An 18,296-nucleotide genomic window follows, 5' to 3' on the forward strand; every position below is an offset into this window, starting at 1 on the left:
TCCTGACGGGCCGCCCCCAGGTGGTGAAGGTAGGAAACAACACCTCCACTTCGCTGATCCTCAACACTGGGGCCCCACAAGCGTGTATGCTCAGCCCCCTCCTGTACTCCTTGCTCACCCATGACTGGGTGTCCACGTACGCCTCCAACTCAATCATCAAGTTTGCAGACGACACAACAGTAGTAGGCCTGATTACCAACATTGACGAGACAGCCTACAGGGTGAGGGCTCTGGGAGTGTGGTGCCATGAAAATAACCTCTCACTCAACGTCAACAAAGCAGATGATTGTGGACTTCAGGAAACAGCAGAGGGAGCATCCCCCTATCCACATCGACGAGACCGCAGTGGAGAAGGTGGAAAGCTTCAAGTTCCTCGGCGTATACATCACTGACAAAACTGAAATGGTCAACCCACATAGACAGTGTGGTGAAGAAGGTGCAACAGCTCATCTTCAACCTCAGGAGGCTGAAGAAATTTGGCTTGGTACCTAAAACCCTCACAAACTTTAACAGATGCACAATTAAGAGCATCCTGTCGGGCTATATCACCGCCTGGTATGGCAACTGCACCGCCCACATACGCAGGGTTCTCCAACGCATCACTGAGGGCAAACTAGCTACCCACCCGAGCCACTGTCTGTTCATCCCGCTATCATACAGAAGGCAAGGTCAGTACAGGTGCATCAAAGCTAGGACAGAGAGACTGAACAGTTTAATCCGACTGTTAAATAGCCATCACTACCTCTCACATTAGAGGCTGCTGCCTATATATGTAGACTTGAAATCACTGGCCACTTTAATAGGTGGAACACGAGTCACTTTAATAATGTTTACATATTTTGCATTACTAATCTCATGTATATACATGTATATACTGTGTTCTATTCTACTGTATCTTAGTCTATGCCGCTCCGACATTGCTCGTTCATATATTTATATATTCTTAATTCCATTCCTTTACTTAGATTTGTGTGTGTATTGTGAAATGGTTAGATATAACTTCTTAGATATTGCTGCACTGTTGGAGCTAGAAACACAAGCGTTTCGCTACATCCGCAATAACATCTGCTAAACACGTGCGTGTGACCAATAAAATGTGATTTGAAGAGTGTGCAAAGCTGTCATCAAGGCAAAGGGTGGTTACTTTGAAGAGTCTCAAATCTATTTTGATTTGTTTAACACTTTTTTGGTTACTACATGATTCCATATGTGATATTTCATAGTTTTGATGTCTTCCCTATTATTCTACAATGTAGAAAATAGTAAAAATAAAGATAAACCCTTGAATGAGTAGGTGTGTCCAATCTTTTGACTGGTACTATACATCTAATATGCTAAAGTAAGCTGTGTATGACCTGCAATTACTAGAGAGGTTGAATATGTTTATTTGCTAAAAGTGTGATTTTGTATTGTTGAACAAATGACATGCATGACATTAAATCTACTACTCAGTCAACTAATGTTTCTGTTAATCAACACACAAAATCATCACGTTACACAGGAAAGCAACTTGCATCACAAACATTTCTTTCAAATAGACAATTTTTCCTCCGAATGGAAAGGCAGCGGCACATCCAGACACATATTTTAGCACACTGAGAAAGACAACTGTCACTTTATTCTCAGTACATTATGCCTACGGGGTGAAATTCTCATCTAGACAGTCATATTCATGTGGAGGCGCCATTACATATGGATTACATTTATTTATGCTGGAATATACAGAGTAAAGAATAGACCAGAAAGAGATTAGACAGATGAGTGTTTAACAATGTACATTTGGAAATATAAAGCTGATTATTTGGCACACATACAGACAGGTTGTGAGTACAAAAGGTTAGAAGGCATGGTAATATGGATAATAATTTTTCACAATGCTAATGCAATGTGCAGTGTGTGTTGAACCCTCCTTGGACCTGGATAGGACCACACCCCTCCCACACTCCCCACCCAACAGAGGTGTATTCAGTGACATTTAAATGTTCAAAACAGTGCATATAGAATTTTAAGGAATAAACAAACGATTCCGTTTCAAACATGACACACAATCCAACTGTCTCTGTTCTACAAAACATATCTGAATGTTCTGCAACACAACTCCCTCCTGAACAGAGCCCTGATCCCCATGCCCTCCCCACCCAATAGACCTGTGTTCAAATATGATTTTTTTCTTCAAATACTTTTCAGTGTTTGATTTAGCCTGACTAGAGTGCCAGATGGGTAGGGGTTGTACTTTTGGGACCATTCCATTGGTTCCAATGTGTCAGGCAAGCTCAATTAAGCGCAGCTAAAGCATTTGCAAGGAAACAAATCATATTTAAACCCAGATAAGCACCCTTCGCCTCCCCCTCAGACGTCGGCACTGTTCGAGCCCATCCCCCTTCCACCACACAGACACATGCAGACAAGCACACAGCAGCCCCCAACCATGAGCATGCCCAGGAAGATGTATACCAGAGTGGTGGTCCAGAAGGCAAAAAGATACAGGGTTTTGTTGCAGTGGAGAGCGTCTCCTTCATTATAGTTTGCAGGGAATATAGAGTAGATCCACACGTTGCCTGGAGATGGAGAGATAGAAGGGAGGGTGAAGAAATAGAAGGGAAGGCTGATAACCCTTTTGAATACATTACGGGCTGGTTTTGTGGGTTCCTGGGCACAAATAAAGTTAAGTCCTTGACTAAAAAAACATACTTAAAAAGAGAGTCTTCATTGAGAGTGCTTCTTAATCCAGGGAGGAGACTGGCCCTATATGTTCAGATTTTGTCAAACAACAACATACTCTGATCTCTGCTAGTTTAATCCTCCCAAAATCGTTATGTACCTGTCACAGGTGTGACGAATACCCTTAATTACTGTGCATGCTTCTACCCATGTGCTATTGCTTGAATCATTGAGTAATACGATTAGCTCCTCATTTGTCCCTGCCCCTTTATAACATTTGTTTGGGGTGTGGCTGCCCTGGGGAAGGTGCAGGTGAGAGGGAAGTTAAGTTTGTTTGGAGGCTGTGGCAGAGCTCCTGTGAAGCCTTGGCAAAGATAAGTATTACTTGGATGAGATTATGATTTACATTAAGGATATGATTAAAGTTCATGTGCTTTCCTTGCACTGAAACCTTTTTTTGTTTGATTTAATTATTTGATTGTGTGACTTATGTTATATCCTCCATTTTGTTTGCTAAGCAAAAGATAACTTGGTTAATGGAAGCTGAAATTGGAAGATAAATTAACTTGTGAACCGATACCGGCTTCTGATTTTCCTGTCTTGTATTTCCACTTATTTGTGTGTATTAGGTAGTTGTTGTGGAATTGTTAGATTACATGTTAGATATTGCTGCACTATTGGAACTAGAAGCACAATCATTTTGCTATACTCGCAATAACATATGCTAACAATGTGTATGTGACCAATAATTTTTGGGGGGGAGCATTAGTGAGGTCGGTCACTGATGTTGTGCAACGCGACGAGGCCTGGCTCGCAGTCAGCATTCCGAAGGTGTTTGATGGGGTTGAGGTCAGGGCTCTGCGTAGGCCATACAAGTTTGTCCACACTGATCTCGACAAACCCTTTCTGTATTGACCCCGCTTTGTGCACGGGGGCATTGTCATGCTGAAACTGTTGCCACAAAGTTGAAAGCACAGATTTGTGAAAAAAAGCCCCAGACCATTATTCCTCCTCCACCAAACGTTACAATTGGCACTGCATTCGGGCCTGTAGCGTTCTCCTGGCATCTGCCAAATCCAGATTCGTCCGTCGGACTGCCATCACTCCAGAGAACGGATTTCAACTGCTCTAGAGTCCAATGGCGGCGAGTTTTTCACCACTCCAGCTGACGCTTGGCATTGCGCATGGTGATCTTAAGCTTGTGTGCGGCTGCTCGGCCATGGAAACCCATTTCATTAAGCTCCTGACAAAGTTATTGTGCTGACATTGCTTCCAGAGGTAGTTTGGAACTCGGTAGTGAGTGTTGCAACTGAGGAAAGACAATCTTTACGTGCTTTAGCACTCGGCGGTCCCGTTCTGTGAGCTTGTGGGCATAGCACTTTGCGGTTGTGCCATTGTTGCTCCTAGACGTTTCCACTTCACAATAACAGCACTTACAGTTGACCGAGGCAGCTCTAGCAGGGCAGAATTTTGACAAACTGACTTGTTGGAAAAGTGGCATCCTATGATGGTGCCAAGTTGAAAGTCACTGAGCTCTTCAGTAAGATCATTCAACTGCCAATGTTTTTCTATGGAGATTGCATGGTTGTGTGCTTCGATTTTATACACCTGTCGGCAACGGGTGTGGCTGAAATAGCCCAATCCACTCATTTGAAGGGGTGTCCACATACTTTGTATATAATAAAAGACATGTAGGCTAATTAAATCATTATGGAGCAGAGCACAGACTAAGCCGTAAAAGTTTGAACCCGTCGCATGCCGCAATACTTGGCTGTGTCATCACAGTTCCATGGTTAGTGCAGGCAATAGACGAGGGCATAGCCTACTATCGTACACTATTCTTCCTATTATAATTCTATGTACACTAATCTTCCAACATTACCATGGGTTAAAGAACTAAAAGTGGCAATTTTCATTCATGTGTAAAGGCTCTCCAAACCTGTTTTTATTATTATTCATAAATTCATTCCTAACTCTAAATAATGACAAGATCAGAGTATTTTTAACTCTACCAGGTGGTGTTAAAACGGAGACGAATATGCATATATTTAGATGGCTTTCTTTCATTGATCCCTAATATTCTGAACCCGTTCTCTCGATATATTCTATTGAGTCTGTCGACAAAATAGGGAGGGGGAGGGTGGCCAATTCTAATGAAAGGTACACTGTATTTAAAGGGATGGCTTAAGATAAATGTACCGAAAATGAAAACTCCACCAGAAAATATGTTGGCCAGCAGGTGGGAGGGTTTTCAGCAGTTGAATGAAATGTATTCAGAGTGAGCAAGGTAGCCACACCTGCAGAGTGCGTTACGTGACTAAATAAGGTAAGACCACCTAAAGCGAGATCGATTCAAGACCAAGAACGGCGCAAATCGAGTCAAGACCAGAGAGGGGGCGAGACCAAGTCAACTGTACAAATCCGTCATCAAGGCAAAGGGTGGCTATTTGAAGAATCTAAAATCTATTTTGATTTAACACTTTTTTTTGTTTACTACATGATTCCATATGTGTTGCTTCATAGTTTTGATGTCTTCACTATTATTCCACAATGTAGAAAATAGTCAAAATAAAGGAAAACCTTTGAATGAGTCGGTGTTCTAAAACTTTGGACCGGTAGAGTATGTCCGAGTGAATGGACTGCTTTTCCTTTAACATCACGCTGTGTGTGGCTGCTGTCTTTCCATCGGCCCTATGCAGTTGTGTAGTGGTGCATACTAAAAGTTTGCCAAAAAAATCCCAAACGGCCTGCACAACGACGGAAAGGCCCCATGGGTGAAAATTCGATGTTTTACCATGGTTTTTATTCGTTTTCCACACTTTCTTTATAGAAAAACAAACATGTGATGTTAAGTCCACAACAATGCTTAAAACATATTAGGAGACCATTTAGGAGGTCTGAGAAAAATATAAATGAATATTTTTGGGGGGGATGGGGTACTGTGGACTATTTTTGTAATATATTTTTTCTGTTTTTGCTCAATCTGATTGGGTGAGTCTGGCTCCCTAGTGGGTGGGCTTGTCCACCCATACCTACGCCCCTAATGCAAACAGGGCATGATGACTGAATTGCAGATAAAAAAGAGCCTACTAACCAAGACTTTCGGATCAAACTTTTTCAATACCTGGTTTGCATACCCATTGTTGCCTTAGTTCGCATTTACTGGTAGATATCATACGTCGAAACGTTTTTCCTACCGACCGGCTACCAATGTCCTTCTGTGAGCTGCTCCATTCCAAAACCAGTTGAGAGCTGCGCACTCTTGCTGCCTGCATTTGATATTCCGCTGCAACTAGGCTGTGTGCAGCGCACATGTGAATATATTTCACGTTCTTTGCGATTTTGTAGGCTACATCCAACCTGACAGAGCTTGAGAGGATCTGTAGAGAAAAATGGGAGAAACTCCCCAAATACAGGTGTGCCAAGCTTGTAGTGTTATACGCAAGAAATCTCAAGGCTGTAATCACTGCCAAAGGTACTTCAACAAAGTACTGAGTAAAAGGTCTGAATATTTATGTAAATGTGATATTCCAGTTTTTCTTAATCTGTTTTTGCTTTGGAAAGGAAAGGGCTTATCTCAAATGGCCAGATTTTAGGCAGAGTAATCCCACCTCAAACCACACCCCGAAACCAACTCACGTTTGAATTCAGTCAGAGAGGAAGAGGCAAAGCGAGAGGATTTACTCCGCCTAAAATCTCTGTGAGATGAGACCTTTTTTGTATGGAGGTCTAGTGTCAAATTACGTCAGGCTTATTTGATCAGATAGAAGTTTCATAATGTTTAGACTGTTACCAATGTACTGATATAAGTGGATGCACCTGGCATTCCGGCAACTATCTGCCCCCTCATTGGCTAGAATGGTCCCACCTGATCTCGCCTGCCTTCAATCATTGAGGACATGTATTTTCATTGTTAGAGCGGTCACTTGGCTCTCTTGTCAATATAATAGTTACTTTTTTTACTCAGTCATGGCTGCTAGCATTTCTTAACTAACCAAATCTAAAACAACGCCAAATCAGTAACTGCAATAGCCCTTTAAGTACCTACAACTTCCCTTTTTACTTCTCACTGTTGTTCACACCATTTACAACCACTCATTATCTTTCCTCACCTGCTATGAACCAGCAGAAGAGGAATAGTGACACTAGAGAGTTCCAGGCGGTACAAAGGGTGCTGAGAGGGCTCTGCTGCTGCCCCTCTTCCTGCTCCCTGGTGCAGGGTAGGCAGGACAGGACAGCCAGTGCCAGGGCAAACACCCCCGTCACCACCAGGTAGATGGGGATATAGCGCTGCTGGGGGCAGTTCTCCAGGAACATACCACCTAGTAGGGAGAAGAAGGTGTATGGGTGTCAGAAAGTAGGCTAAACAAAGGTAACTAACATTACATCTGCGTGTGTGTGTATGCGTGGGATAATAAAAATACTTTTAATTAATAGTATATGATACATACCTATTGCGATCTGGGCGACTGGCAAGGCAGTCATGATGAGTTTGGATATGACTGAAGGCACAGAGGAACAAGGCAAACAATCACAACAGTTATCTTTCGATGTTTCTGCATTCATGATGTGGCAAGTTACAATTAGCTTTTTGAAAGTCTTATATCTTAAACTTGAATCCTGACATGCAAAACATTTTGGAACTGTATCTACTGTCGATTTTAATGAAAAAAATACCAAAACGATAGTTTTTTTTGTGTATTATTCCTTTCAGTGGTGTACAGTGGCTAGCCACTTATCAACAAGCTGCCTGAAAACACCAGGCAGAGAAAATAAGACTACAGTTGCATCAGATAAAACATGTGGTTACATATAATGGCACATAGCAGTTTTTTTTCATAGTCCCTAACACGCACACACATACACCCATACATTCACACATAAGACAACACAAAAACACAGTTTAAAAACACAGCTTAAACTGTATGTAGGGTAGCATACCAAGCACAGGAGTACTTGGTTTGGGCGCTTGGCGCATGTTCTGCAGTAGAGTCCCGTCCTCCATTTCTGCTGATACTCACTGATCTGCAAAGTGAGGCACACAGTGAGCTGTTAGTCTAGAGTTCATTATAATCATCATTTAACTGTGCGACTGTGGATGGATACATGTCAACCGGGTCGTGTTCATTAGGCACCAAACAGAAGAAAACTGAATGAAACAAGGAGGGACTACCAGGGGTGTATTCATTAGTTGGATAGTGTTGGAAAAACGTTTTGCAACATAAATTATTTACTCCAGACGCTCTTCAACATGACGTTAAAAGCTGCTGGGTTCATAAACGGAAGTTGTAGTGTATTTTAATTTTATGGTTTCCACGCGTTGCCATTCCAATCTGAATAGTATGCTAAGTATTTGACATGAGCTGCACATCTATGAATGACAAATTCTTCCATGCTCTAAAGTGGAGCGAAGTCCACATGGTTCCTTCCAACTTCTTGCAGATACTTTTTTAAGAGACATGACTGAACTACAACTTCCATTTAAGAACAAAATGGAACTCAACAACGTTTGGAGCAGTGGAGGCTGCTGAGGGGAAGACGGCTCATAATAATGGCTGGAACGGAGCAAATGGAATGCCATCAAAAACCTGGAAACCAAACCCCAGGGGCCAGTTACCCCCTAGTAGGGGGAGGGGCGAGTTGCCCCCAAAACACTCATCCAACATAATACTACTTTAATATAAACATTATCAAAATGTTTCTCTTTAAACAAGTGGGTTATTTATCATAAGGCTTTCCTACTTTTATATTTTAAACATATATATAGATTTAACTTCATTGGAATATATCTACAACTTTTTCCAAATTTAAAAACATTTGATCAAGTTACCACAAAATCGTTTTGTTGAAATATCTCAGTTGTGATGACACAGAGGACATTTATTGTTACCCCAGGGGTGTAGTTACCCCCTACTACCCCAATTAACACTTGGGGTAGTTGTTGATTCAAAATAACAAATATGACAGGCACTAATTTGCAATATAACCTAAATTGTTAGTTTGGCTTTTATAATCTATAAGGCTTAAGCATACAGACAGACAGAACAAGAAGAAGCGCAGAGAAGATGCAGAGACAGACAGCATAACAGGGAGACAAACACAATGGCTAGGGTAGAGGCACAGTTATAGTGGTGAGTTTAATCTGCAGTGGTATTTTTACATATTGTATTTGTTTTAAGCATGAGCTGGTAAAAAAAAAGAAGAGGACCATGTCTCACCAGTACAGGGACAAAAATGGTTGAGAAATGATGTACTGTACTGCAAATGTTGTGTCAACAGTATTGCCTGCGTCTTAGTAGTGTGTGTGTGTGTGTATGTTTGGGGGATGCCGATAACTTCAGAACAAAGTTGACTACAACTACAAAGTTGCCAATGTCTTTGCAGTTAATTAAAAACAAACCGAGATGACTGAATTAAAATATAAACAGTAGGCTATAGGCCAATTTCAATCAAGTTAGTTATATTTTGCTACTGCCTGTAATTTGTCTCAATGTACACTGAACAAAAATATAAACGCAAAAATGTCAAAGATTTAACTGAGTTACAGTTCATAAAAGGAAATCAGTCAATTTAAATAAATACATTTGGCCATAATCTATGAATTTCACGACTGGGAATACAGATATGCATCTGTTGGACACAGATACCTTTAAAAATAAAGGTAGGGGCGTGGATCAGAACCAGTCAGTATCTGGTGTGACCACCATTTGACTCAAGCAGCGCGACACATCTCCTTCGCATAGAGTTGATTAGGCTGTTGATTGTGGCCTGTGGAATGTTGTCCCACTCCTTTTTTTATTTTTTTTTATTTCACCTTACCAGGTAGGCTAGTTGAGAACAAGTTCTCATTTGCAACTGCGACCTGGCCAAAATAAAGCATAGCAATTCGACACATACAACAACACAGAGTTACACATGGAATAAACAAAACATAGTCAATAATATAGTAGAACAAAAGAAAACAAAATGTCTATATACAGTGAGTGCAAATGAGGTAAGGGAGTTAAGGCAATAAATAGGCCATGGTGGCGAAGTAACTACAATATAGCAATTACACACTGGAATGATAGATGTGCAGAAGATTAATGTGCAAGTAGAGATACTGGGGTGCAAAGGAGCAAAATAAATAAATAAATACAGTATGGGGATGAGGTAGGTAGATAGCCCATCTATGTGCAGTGATCTGTGAGCTGCTCTGACAGCTGGCACTTTAAGCTAGTGAGGGAGATATGAGTCTCCAGCTTCAGAGATTTTTGCAGTTCGTTCCAGTAATTGGCAGCAGAGAACTGGAAGGAAAGATGACCAAAGGAGGAATTGGCTTTGGGGGTGACCAGTGAGATATACCTGCTGGAGCGCGTGCTAGAGTGGGTGCTGCTATGGTGACCAGTGAGCTGAGATAAGGCGGGGCTTTACCTAGCAGAGACTTATAGATAACCTGTAGCCAGTGGGTTTGGCGACGAGTATGAAGCAAGGGCCAACCAACGAGAGCGTACAGGTTGCAATGGTGGGTAGTGTATGGGGCTTTGGTGACAAAACGGATGACACTGTGATAGACTGCATCCAGTTTGTTGAGTAGAGTGTTGGAGGCTATAGATGACATCACCGTAGTCGAGGATCGGTAGAATGGTCAGTTTTACGAAGGTATGTTTGGCAGCATGAGTGAAGGATGCTTTGTTGCGATATAGGAAGCCGATTTATAGATTTCATTTTGGATTGGAGATGCTTAATGTGAGTCTGGAAGGAGAGTTTACAGTCGAACCAGACACCTAGGTATTTGTAGTTGTCCACGTATTCTAAGTCAGAGCCATCCAGAGTAGTGATGCTGGACGGGCGAGCAGGTGCGGGCAGTGATCGATTGAATAGCATGCATTTAGTTTTACTTGCATTTAAGAGCAGTTGGAGGACACGGAAGGAGAGTTGTATATTCATTGAAGTTCGTCTGGAGGTTAGTTAACAGTGTCCAAAGAGGGGCCAGATGAATACAGAATGGTGTCTGAGTAGAGGTGTATCAGAGAATCACCAGCAGCAAGAGCAACATCATTGATGTATCTAGAGAAGAGAGTCGGCCCGAGGATTGAACCCTGTGGCACCCCCATAGAGACTGTCAGAAGTCTGGACAACAGGCCCTCCGATTTGACACACTGAACTCTGTCTGAGAAGTAGTTGGTAAAGCAGGCGAGGCAATCATTTGAGAAATCAAGGCTGTCGAGTCTGCCAATAAGAATGTGGTGATTGACAGAGTCGAAAGCCTTGGCCAGGTCGACGAATACGGCTGCACAGTAATGTCTCTTATCGATGGCGGTATGATGTCGTTTAGAACCTTGAGCGTGGCTGAGGTGCACCCATGACCAGCTCTGAAACCAGATTGCATAGCGGAGAAGGTACGGTGGGATTCGAAATGGTCGGTAGTCTGTTTGTTAACTTGGGATTCGAAGACCTTAGAAAGACAGGGTAGGATAGGTACAGGTCTGTAGCAGTTTGGGTCTAGAGTGTCACCCCCTTTGAAGAGGGGGATGACTGCGGCAGCTTTCCAATCTTTGGGAATCTCAGACGATACGAAAGAGAGGTTGAACAGGCTAGTAATGGGAGTTGCAACAATTTCTGCAGATAATTTTAGAAAGAGAGGGTCCAGATTGTCTAGCCCGGCTGATTTGTAGGGGTCCAGATTTTGCAGCTCTTTCAGAACATCAGCTATCTGGATTTGGGTGAAGGAGAAATGGTGGGGGCTTTGACAGATTGCTGTGGAGGGTGCCAGGCAGTTGACCGGGGTAGGGGTAGCCAGGTGGAAAGCATGGCCAGCCGTAGAGAAATGCTTATTTAAATTCTCAATTATAGTGGATTGATCAGTGGTGACAGTGCTTCCTAGCCTCAGAGCAGTGGGCAGCTGGGAGGAGGTGCTCTTATTCTCCATGGAGTTGCATATCACTGGGGCTATTCGATGCTAATGCAGACCGCCACAGGATGTTTTTGTGCTGGTCAATGGGAGACAGGTCTGGAGTGAACCAAGGACTATATCTATTCCTAGTTCAATTTTTTTAAGATGGTGAGGAAGGCACTTTTAAACAATAGCCAGGCATCATCTACTGACGGGATGAGGTCAATGTCATTCCAGGATATCCCGGCCAGGTCGATTAGAAAGGCCTGCTCGCAGAAGTGTTTTAGGGAGCGTTTGACAGTGATGAGGGGTGGTCGTTTGGTCGCAGACCCATTACGGATGCAGGCAATGAGGCAGTGATCGCTGAGATCTTGATTGAAAACAGCAGAGGTGTATTTGGAGGGTGATGACATCTATGAGGGTGCCCGTGTTTACGGATTTGGAGTTGTACCTGGTAGGTTCATTGATCATTTGTGTGAGATTGAGGGCATCAAGCTTGGATTGTAGGACGGCTGGGGTGTGACGCATGTCCCAGTTTAGGTCACCTAGTAGCACGAGCTCAGAAGATAGATGGGGGGCAATTCACATATGGTATCGAGGGCACAGCTGACTTCAATGGCTGTGCGAAGTTCCTTGATATTGGTGGGAACTGGAACACGCTGTTGTACACGTCAATCCAGAGCATCCCTAACATGCTCAATGGGTGACATGTCTGGTGAGTATGCAGGCCATGGAAGAACTGGGACATTTTCAGTTTGCGACATGGGGCCCTGCATTATCATGCTGAAACATGAGGTGATGGCGGCGCATGAATGGCAATGGGCCTCAGGATCTCAACACGGTATCTCTGTGCATTCAAATTGCAATCGATAGAATACAGTTGTGTTAGTTGTCCGTAGCCTATGCCTGCCCATACCATAACCCCACCATGGGGCACTCTGTTTTACAATATTGACATCAGCAAACTGCTCGCCCACATGACACCATACACGCTACGCTGTCTGCCATCTGCTCGGTACAGTTGAAACTGGGATTCATCTGCGAAGAGCACACTTATCCAGCATGCCAGTGGCCATCGAAGGTGAGCATTTTCCCACTGAAGTCGGCTACGACGGCGAACTGCAGTCAGGTCAAGACCCTGGTGAGGATGACGAGCATACAGATGAGCTTCCCTGAGATGGTTTCTGACAGTTTGTGCAGAAATTCTTTGATTGTGCAAACCCACAGTTTCATCAGCTGTCCGGGTGCCTAGTCTCAGACGATCCCGCAGGTGAAGAAGCCGGATGTGGAGGTCCTGGGCTGGCGTGGTTACACGTGGTATGCGATTGTGTGGCCGGTTGGACGTACTGTCAAGTTCTCTAAAACAACGTTGGAGGCGGCTTATGGTAGAGAAAATAACATTATCTGCCAAAAGCTCTGGTGGACATTCCTGCAGTCAGCATGCCAATTGCACGCTCCCTCAACTTGAGGAGAATTGTGTTTGACAAAACTGCACATTTCAGTGGCCTTTTATTGCCCCCAGCACAAGGTGCACCTGTGTAATGATAATGCGGTTTAATAAACTTCTTGATATACTACACCCGTCAGGTGGCTGTATTATCTTAGCAAAGGAGAAATGCTCACTAACAGGGATGTAAGCAAATTTGTGCACAGCATTATAGAGAAATAAGCTTTTTGTGCATATGGAACATTTTTGGGATCTTTTATTTGAGCTCATGAAATATGGGAACAACACTTTACATTTTGGGTTTATATTTTTGTTCAGAATATAGTACCAGTCAAAATTTCGGATACACCTGTTCATTCATGGGTTTTTCTTTATTTTGACTATTTTCTACATTTTAAAATAATAGTGAAGACATAAAAAATATGAAATAACACATATGGAATCATGTAGTAACCAACAAAGTGTTAAACAAATATTTGAGATTCTTCAAAGTAGCCACCCTTTGCCTTGATGACAGCTTTGCACACTCTTGGCATTCTCTCAACCAGCTTCATGAGGTAGTCGCCTGGGATGTATTTCAATTAACAGGTGTGCCTTATTAAAAGTTCATTTGTGGAATTTCTTTCCTTCATAATGCATTTGAGCCAATCAGTTGTGTTGTGACAAGGTAGGGGTGGTATACAGAAGTCAGCCCTATTTGGTAAAAGACCAAGTCCATAAGAACAGCTCAAATAAGCACAGAGGAATGGTAGTCCATCATTACTTTAAGACATGAAGGTCAGCCAATCCGGAAAATTTCAAGAACTTTGAAAGTTTCTTCTAGTGCAGTCGCAAAAACCAAGCGCTATGATGAATCTGGCTCTCATGAGGACCGCAACAGGAAAGGAAGACCCAGAGCTACCTCTGCTGCAGAAGATAAATTCATTAGTTACCAACCTCAGAAATTGCAGCCCAAATAAATGCTTCACAGTGTTCAAGTAACAAACGCATCTCAACATCAACTGTTGAGAGGAGACTGCGTGAATCTGGCCATCATTGTTGAATTGCTGCAAAGAAACCACTACTAAAGGACACCAATAAGAACAAGCAATGGACATTAGACCAGTGGAAATCTGTCCTTTGGTCTGATGAGTCCAAATGTGAGATTTTGTTTACATTTTTGTTTCAAATCGTACGTGAACGGATGTTCTCCGCATGTGTGGTTCCCACCGTGAAGCATGGAGGAGGAGGTGTGATGGTGTAGGGTGCTTTGCTGGTGAAACTGTCAGTGATTTATTTAGAATTCAAGGCACACTTAACCAGCATGGCTACCACAGCATTCTGCAGAGATACGATATCCCATCTGGTTTGCGCTTAGTGGGACTATCGTTTGTTTTTCAACAGGACAATGACCCAACACACCTCCAGGCTGTGTAAGGGCTATTTGACCAAGAAGGAGAGTGATGGAGTGCTGCATCAGATGACCTGGCCTCCACAATCACCCGACCTCAACCCAATTGAGATGGTTTGGGATGAGTTGGACCGCAGAGTGACGGAAAAGCAGCCAACAAGGGCTCAGCATATGTGGAAACGCCTTCAAGACTTTTGGTTGAGAATGCCAAGAGTGTGCACAGCTGTCATCAAGGCAAAGGGTGGCTACTTTGAAGAATCTCTAATATAAAATATATCTTTACCCTGTTTTCTCCCCAATTTTGTGGTATCCAATTGGTAGTTACAGTCTTGTCTCATTGCTGCAACTCCCGTACGGACTCAGGAGAGGTGAAGGTCGAGAGCTGTGTGTCCTTCGAAACACAACCCAACCAAGCCAAGCCGCACTGCTTCTTGACACAATGCCCACTTAACCCAAAAGCCAGCCGCACCAATGTGTCGGAGGAAACACCGTGCACCTGGCGACCGTGTCAGCATTCACTGCGCCTGGCCCGCCACAGGAGTCACTAGTGCGCAATGGGAGGTGAGATGGGACAAGAACATCCCTGCCGGCCAAACTCTCCCCTAACTCGGACAACGCTAGGCCAATTGTGCGCCGCCCCATGGGTCTCCCGGTTGCAGCCGGCTGCGACAGAGCCTGGACTCGAACCCAGAGTCTCTAGTGGCATAGCTAGCACTGCGATGCAGTGCCTTAGACCACTGCGCCACTCGGGAGGCCATTTAAAATATATTTTGATTTGTTGAACACTTTTTTGCTTACTACATGATTCCATATGTGTTATTTCATAGTTTTGTCATCCTACAATGTAGAAAATAGTCAAAATAAAGAAAACCCCTTGAATGAGCAGGTGTGTCCAATCTTTTGATTGGTACTGCATTTCATGATGTGTAGCCTGATACGAAAGCAGCTCTCCCTTACTTTCGATCCTATCAGAATCAGCAACGCAATTAGCAACCGTTCTCTCTGCTTGGTGTATTGTTACATTTTCGACTGTTGTAGGAAAGATGCATCGTTAAAACACTTGTAAGCATGAATTCCATCACTATCGGGAAACAGGTGTGGTGATACTGATGATTTGTCAGCACAGATGGTTTGTTTAGGATACATAGCAGGTGAGGATAATTAACTTGGCAGGTTAGGATAACGTGGTGGGTAAGATTAATTAACGTGGCAGGTTAGTAGAACTAACGCAGCATGCTAGGTGAATTAATGGAGCAGGTTAGGAGAATGTGGTTAAGGTTAGGGTTTGGCTAAAAGACATTTCCTGCTTGATTCGAAAATGTTGTCGGAGGCGCCATATGGATGGTGCGACGCAATTGCGTAGTCAAATTGAGCTCTGTACTACAACGCTGTGCACCTCTCAAATTTTAAAAAGATGCAGAGGGCTCCATAAAGCTTCTTTTAAAAAAAACTTTATTTAACTAGGCAAGTCAGTTATTAAGAACAAATTCTTATTTATGATTGGTTGACGGTAGGTGAGGGTGGGAGGTCCTGTATAAACTCACTTCCTTGACAGCTTCCTTCGCAACAGCTCTCTGATGCACCGCGAAGTATGAATGCCCTGACTTCTGCAAAGGCCATATCACCATTAATGCTGCACGGCCAATGCAGACATTGGCTTGACCATGCAGCGCCTTTTAGCTTCAATGCTACAGTTGTCAACAACTGTTGTCCCCGACGCAACCACTATATGTAGCTGTAGACCTACTCCATCTAGCCACAGTGGCAGAAACTTAAGCAAAGCATCTGTGGTGACAAATCATCGGTATCATAACACCGGGCCCTATTCTGTTTGACCACAAGGGAAAACTCTGGGAACAAATGACCTATCACATGGCCTAACACATGCTGCATGGACAGAACCCCTGGTAACCCAGAGTAACCCAATTACCTAGTAAATCTGAACAGGCATGACTCCACATCTGAGGCTAACAATGCAGCAGTCAGCCTCATAGTAAAAGCCAAGGATATCTGGTTTAAGTCTCCACGAGTTCAGTGGCTGAGCCTTGTGCTGCTCTAAGAGGGTAAGAATGTCTGAGTAAAGAGCAGTAGAATAAGTACTAGAACAGGGTAGTATAACATAATTAATTTGATTTATTTTACTAGGCACGTCTTATTTACAATGACGGCCTAGGAACAGTGGGTTAACTGCCTTGTTCAGGGGCAGAACGACAGATTTTTACCTTGTCAGCTCGGGGATTCGATCTACCAACCTTTCAGGTTACTGGCCCAACGCTCTAACCACTAGGCTACCTGCCGCCCCAAAGAGGAGAATGTATGGAGAAACTTCTTAGAATGGCCCTGAAATTATAATTTTCTGACGAGGGCTTCAGTTTAAGATTTCAACCACATTCCATAATCCAACATTATATTACCTACTACACCCTGAGCCTCCAAGGCCATACTCCAATGGTCATTGCTTACAGTATTCTCTGCATGGGCCTCTTTCCATTGTGTACAGAATTGTCCAGGTAAAAATGTGTTTATATATATATTTCAGCTGGTGTGTGAGATATCATAGCTGTGGTTGGTTGATTCCCCCATTCTCCAAACGAAGCTACAAGTAGTGTTAACTCCAGATCAAGCTCTGGATCAACTATTACACAGAACCCAGATCTGCTGTGAAACTGGCTCTCCTCCAGCAGAGGATTACAATCTCACATCACCAATCACATGCTTTCTGCATTTCCTTTGGTCTTGTGAAATAGAGCAACCACTCACTCACCATTTGACTAATATTTTGTAGTTATGGCTACAGAATTATGGATATGGTGATAGCCTAAATTGGCCATGTATTTGTTATGGATTGATATTATTTACAAGATTGATCAAATCACGTTAATTGTCGGTAAACTATCCGTGAACAATATAACACATTTCTCACTTGCTTTTACAACATTAGCCCCCTACGAACCATCCTGATATCGCAAGCTTACATTCTGTTTCGCTACAGGAATGTGTAGCGAAACAGAAACAGTAAACTCGCGAGAACAGGGTGGTTCGTACGAGGCTAACAGGTGAGGTACACCTGGAAAAACCTGTATTTATCGGGTGTTAAGAATGGGGACTTTCGATTTATTTTACAAACGTTATATTGTTGCTTGACATTCCAAGCAAATAAAGTTGCGCTTTTCTGCAGCAATTATTAAACAGAGTAGGCCTACCAGTTGCTGACCATAATATGGGGTGTATTCATTCTGAGAAACCGTTGCAAAACGTTTTGCAACTAAAACAAATACGTTTATATTAGACAAATGCATGTAGGTACTCCCCGTTCCGTTCGCTTCCATTTAAGAACCGTTTTGCAACAGAATTGGCGGAATGAATACACCCATCGTATCTTAGTAAGCAAAGAGTTTACAGTATCCGAAAATAATATTTTACCTGTCGGTCGTAGTTGTGACAGTGTACAAATCACCAGTTACTGCGATGGCGTCATAAAAGTAGAGACGGATGAATGTAGATTAGAGGCTAAATGAAAGTATAGACACAAAGTAGACTGAAGATTCAGCAAATTCAATTCTGTAAACTTCCTCCCTCTTTCTCCGTTGCTCCGGTGGAGTGACGGAGGGAGGGAGGGACCATCCTAGCAGATCACGCTGTTGCTGAACATACCGAAACCCCGCACAGTGATATGAACAAGCTAGAGGATCAAAACAGCAATGTATCATGGGCAAATTGTGACCAACTGATCTATAAATATTAATGAGTAATTATTTATTATGAAAGATGATTTGTAGATCAGTCCGTTGGCTATTCCCTGCAGTCGTTTTGATGTTCTCGAACACGGCCAACGGGCGTGTTTGAGTGGTAAACCGAAAGTTGTTGACTGTAGACGGAAGTCGAAGGGAGAGGTAGGTCTACACGAACAGCAAGTCTGACAA

General features: G+C 43.0%; 1 protein-coding gene across 1 annotated transcript; it reads right to left on the bottom strand.

The window, feature by feature from the left end:
• Window positions 1-1,361: 1,361 nt before the first annotated feature.
• LOC139536788 (transmembrane protein 272-like) lies at window positions 1,362-17,992 on the bottom strand. The gene is made up of 5 exons (XM_071337410.1): window positions 17,797-17,992; window positions 7,603-7,686; window positions 7,113-7,163; window positions 6,774-6,983; window positions 1,362-2,558 (listed from the first exon to the last, which is right to left on the bottom strand). The coding sequence occupies exons 2-5, from the start codon at window positions 7,664-7,666 to the stop codon at window positions 2,350-2,352; spliced, it is 534 nt and encodes a 177-aa protein (XP_071193511.1). The 5' UTR covers window positions 7,667-7,686; window positions 17,797-17,992; the 3' UTR covers window positions 1,362-2,349.
• Window positions 17,993-18,296: the final 304 nt, after the last annotated feature.

Source organism: Salvelinus alpinus, chromosome 13 (assembly GCF_045679555.1).
Source record: "Salvelinus alpinus chromosome 13, SLU_Salpinus.1, whole genome shotgun sequence".
In the NCBI taxonomy this organism is placed as follows: domain Eukaryota; kingdom Metazoa; phylum Chordata; class Actinopteri; order Salmoniformes; family Salmonidae; genus Salvelinus; species Salvelinus alpinus.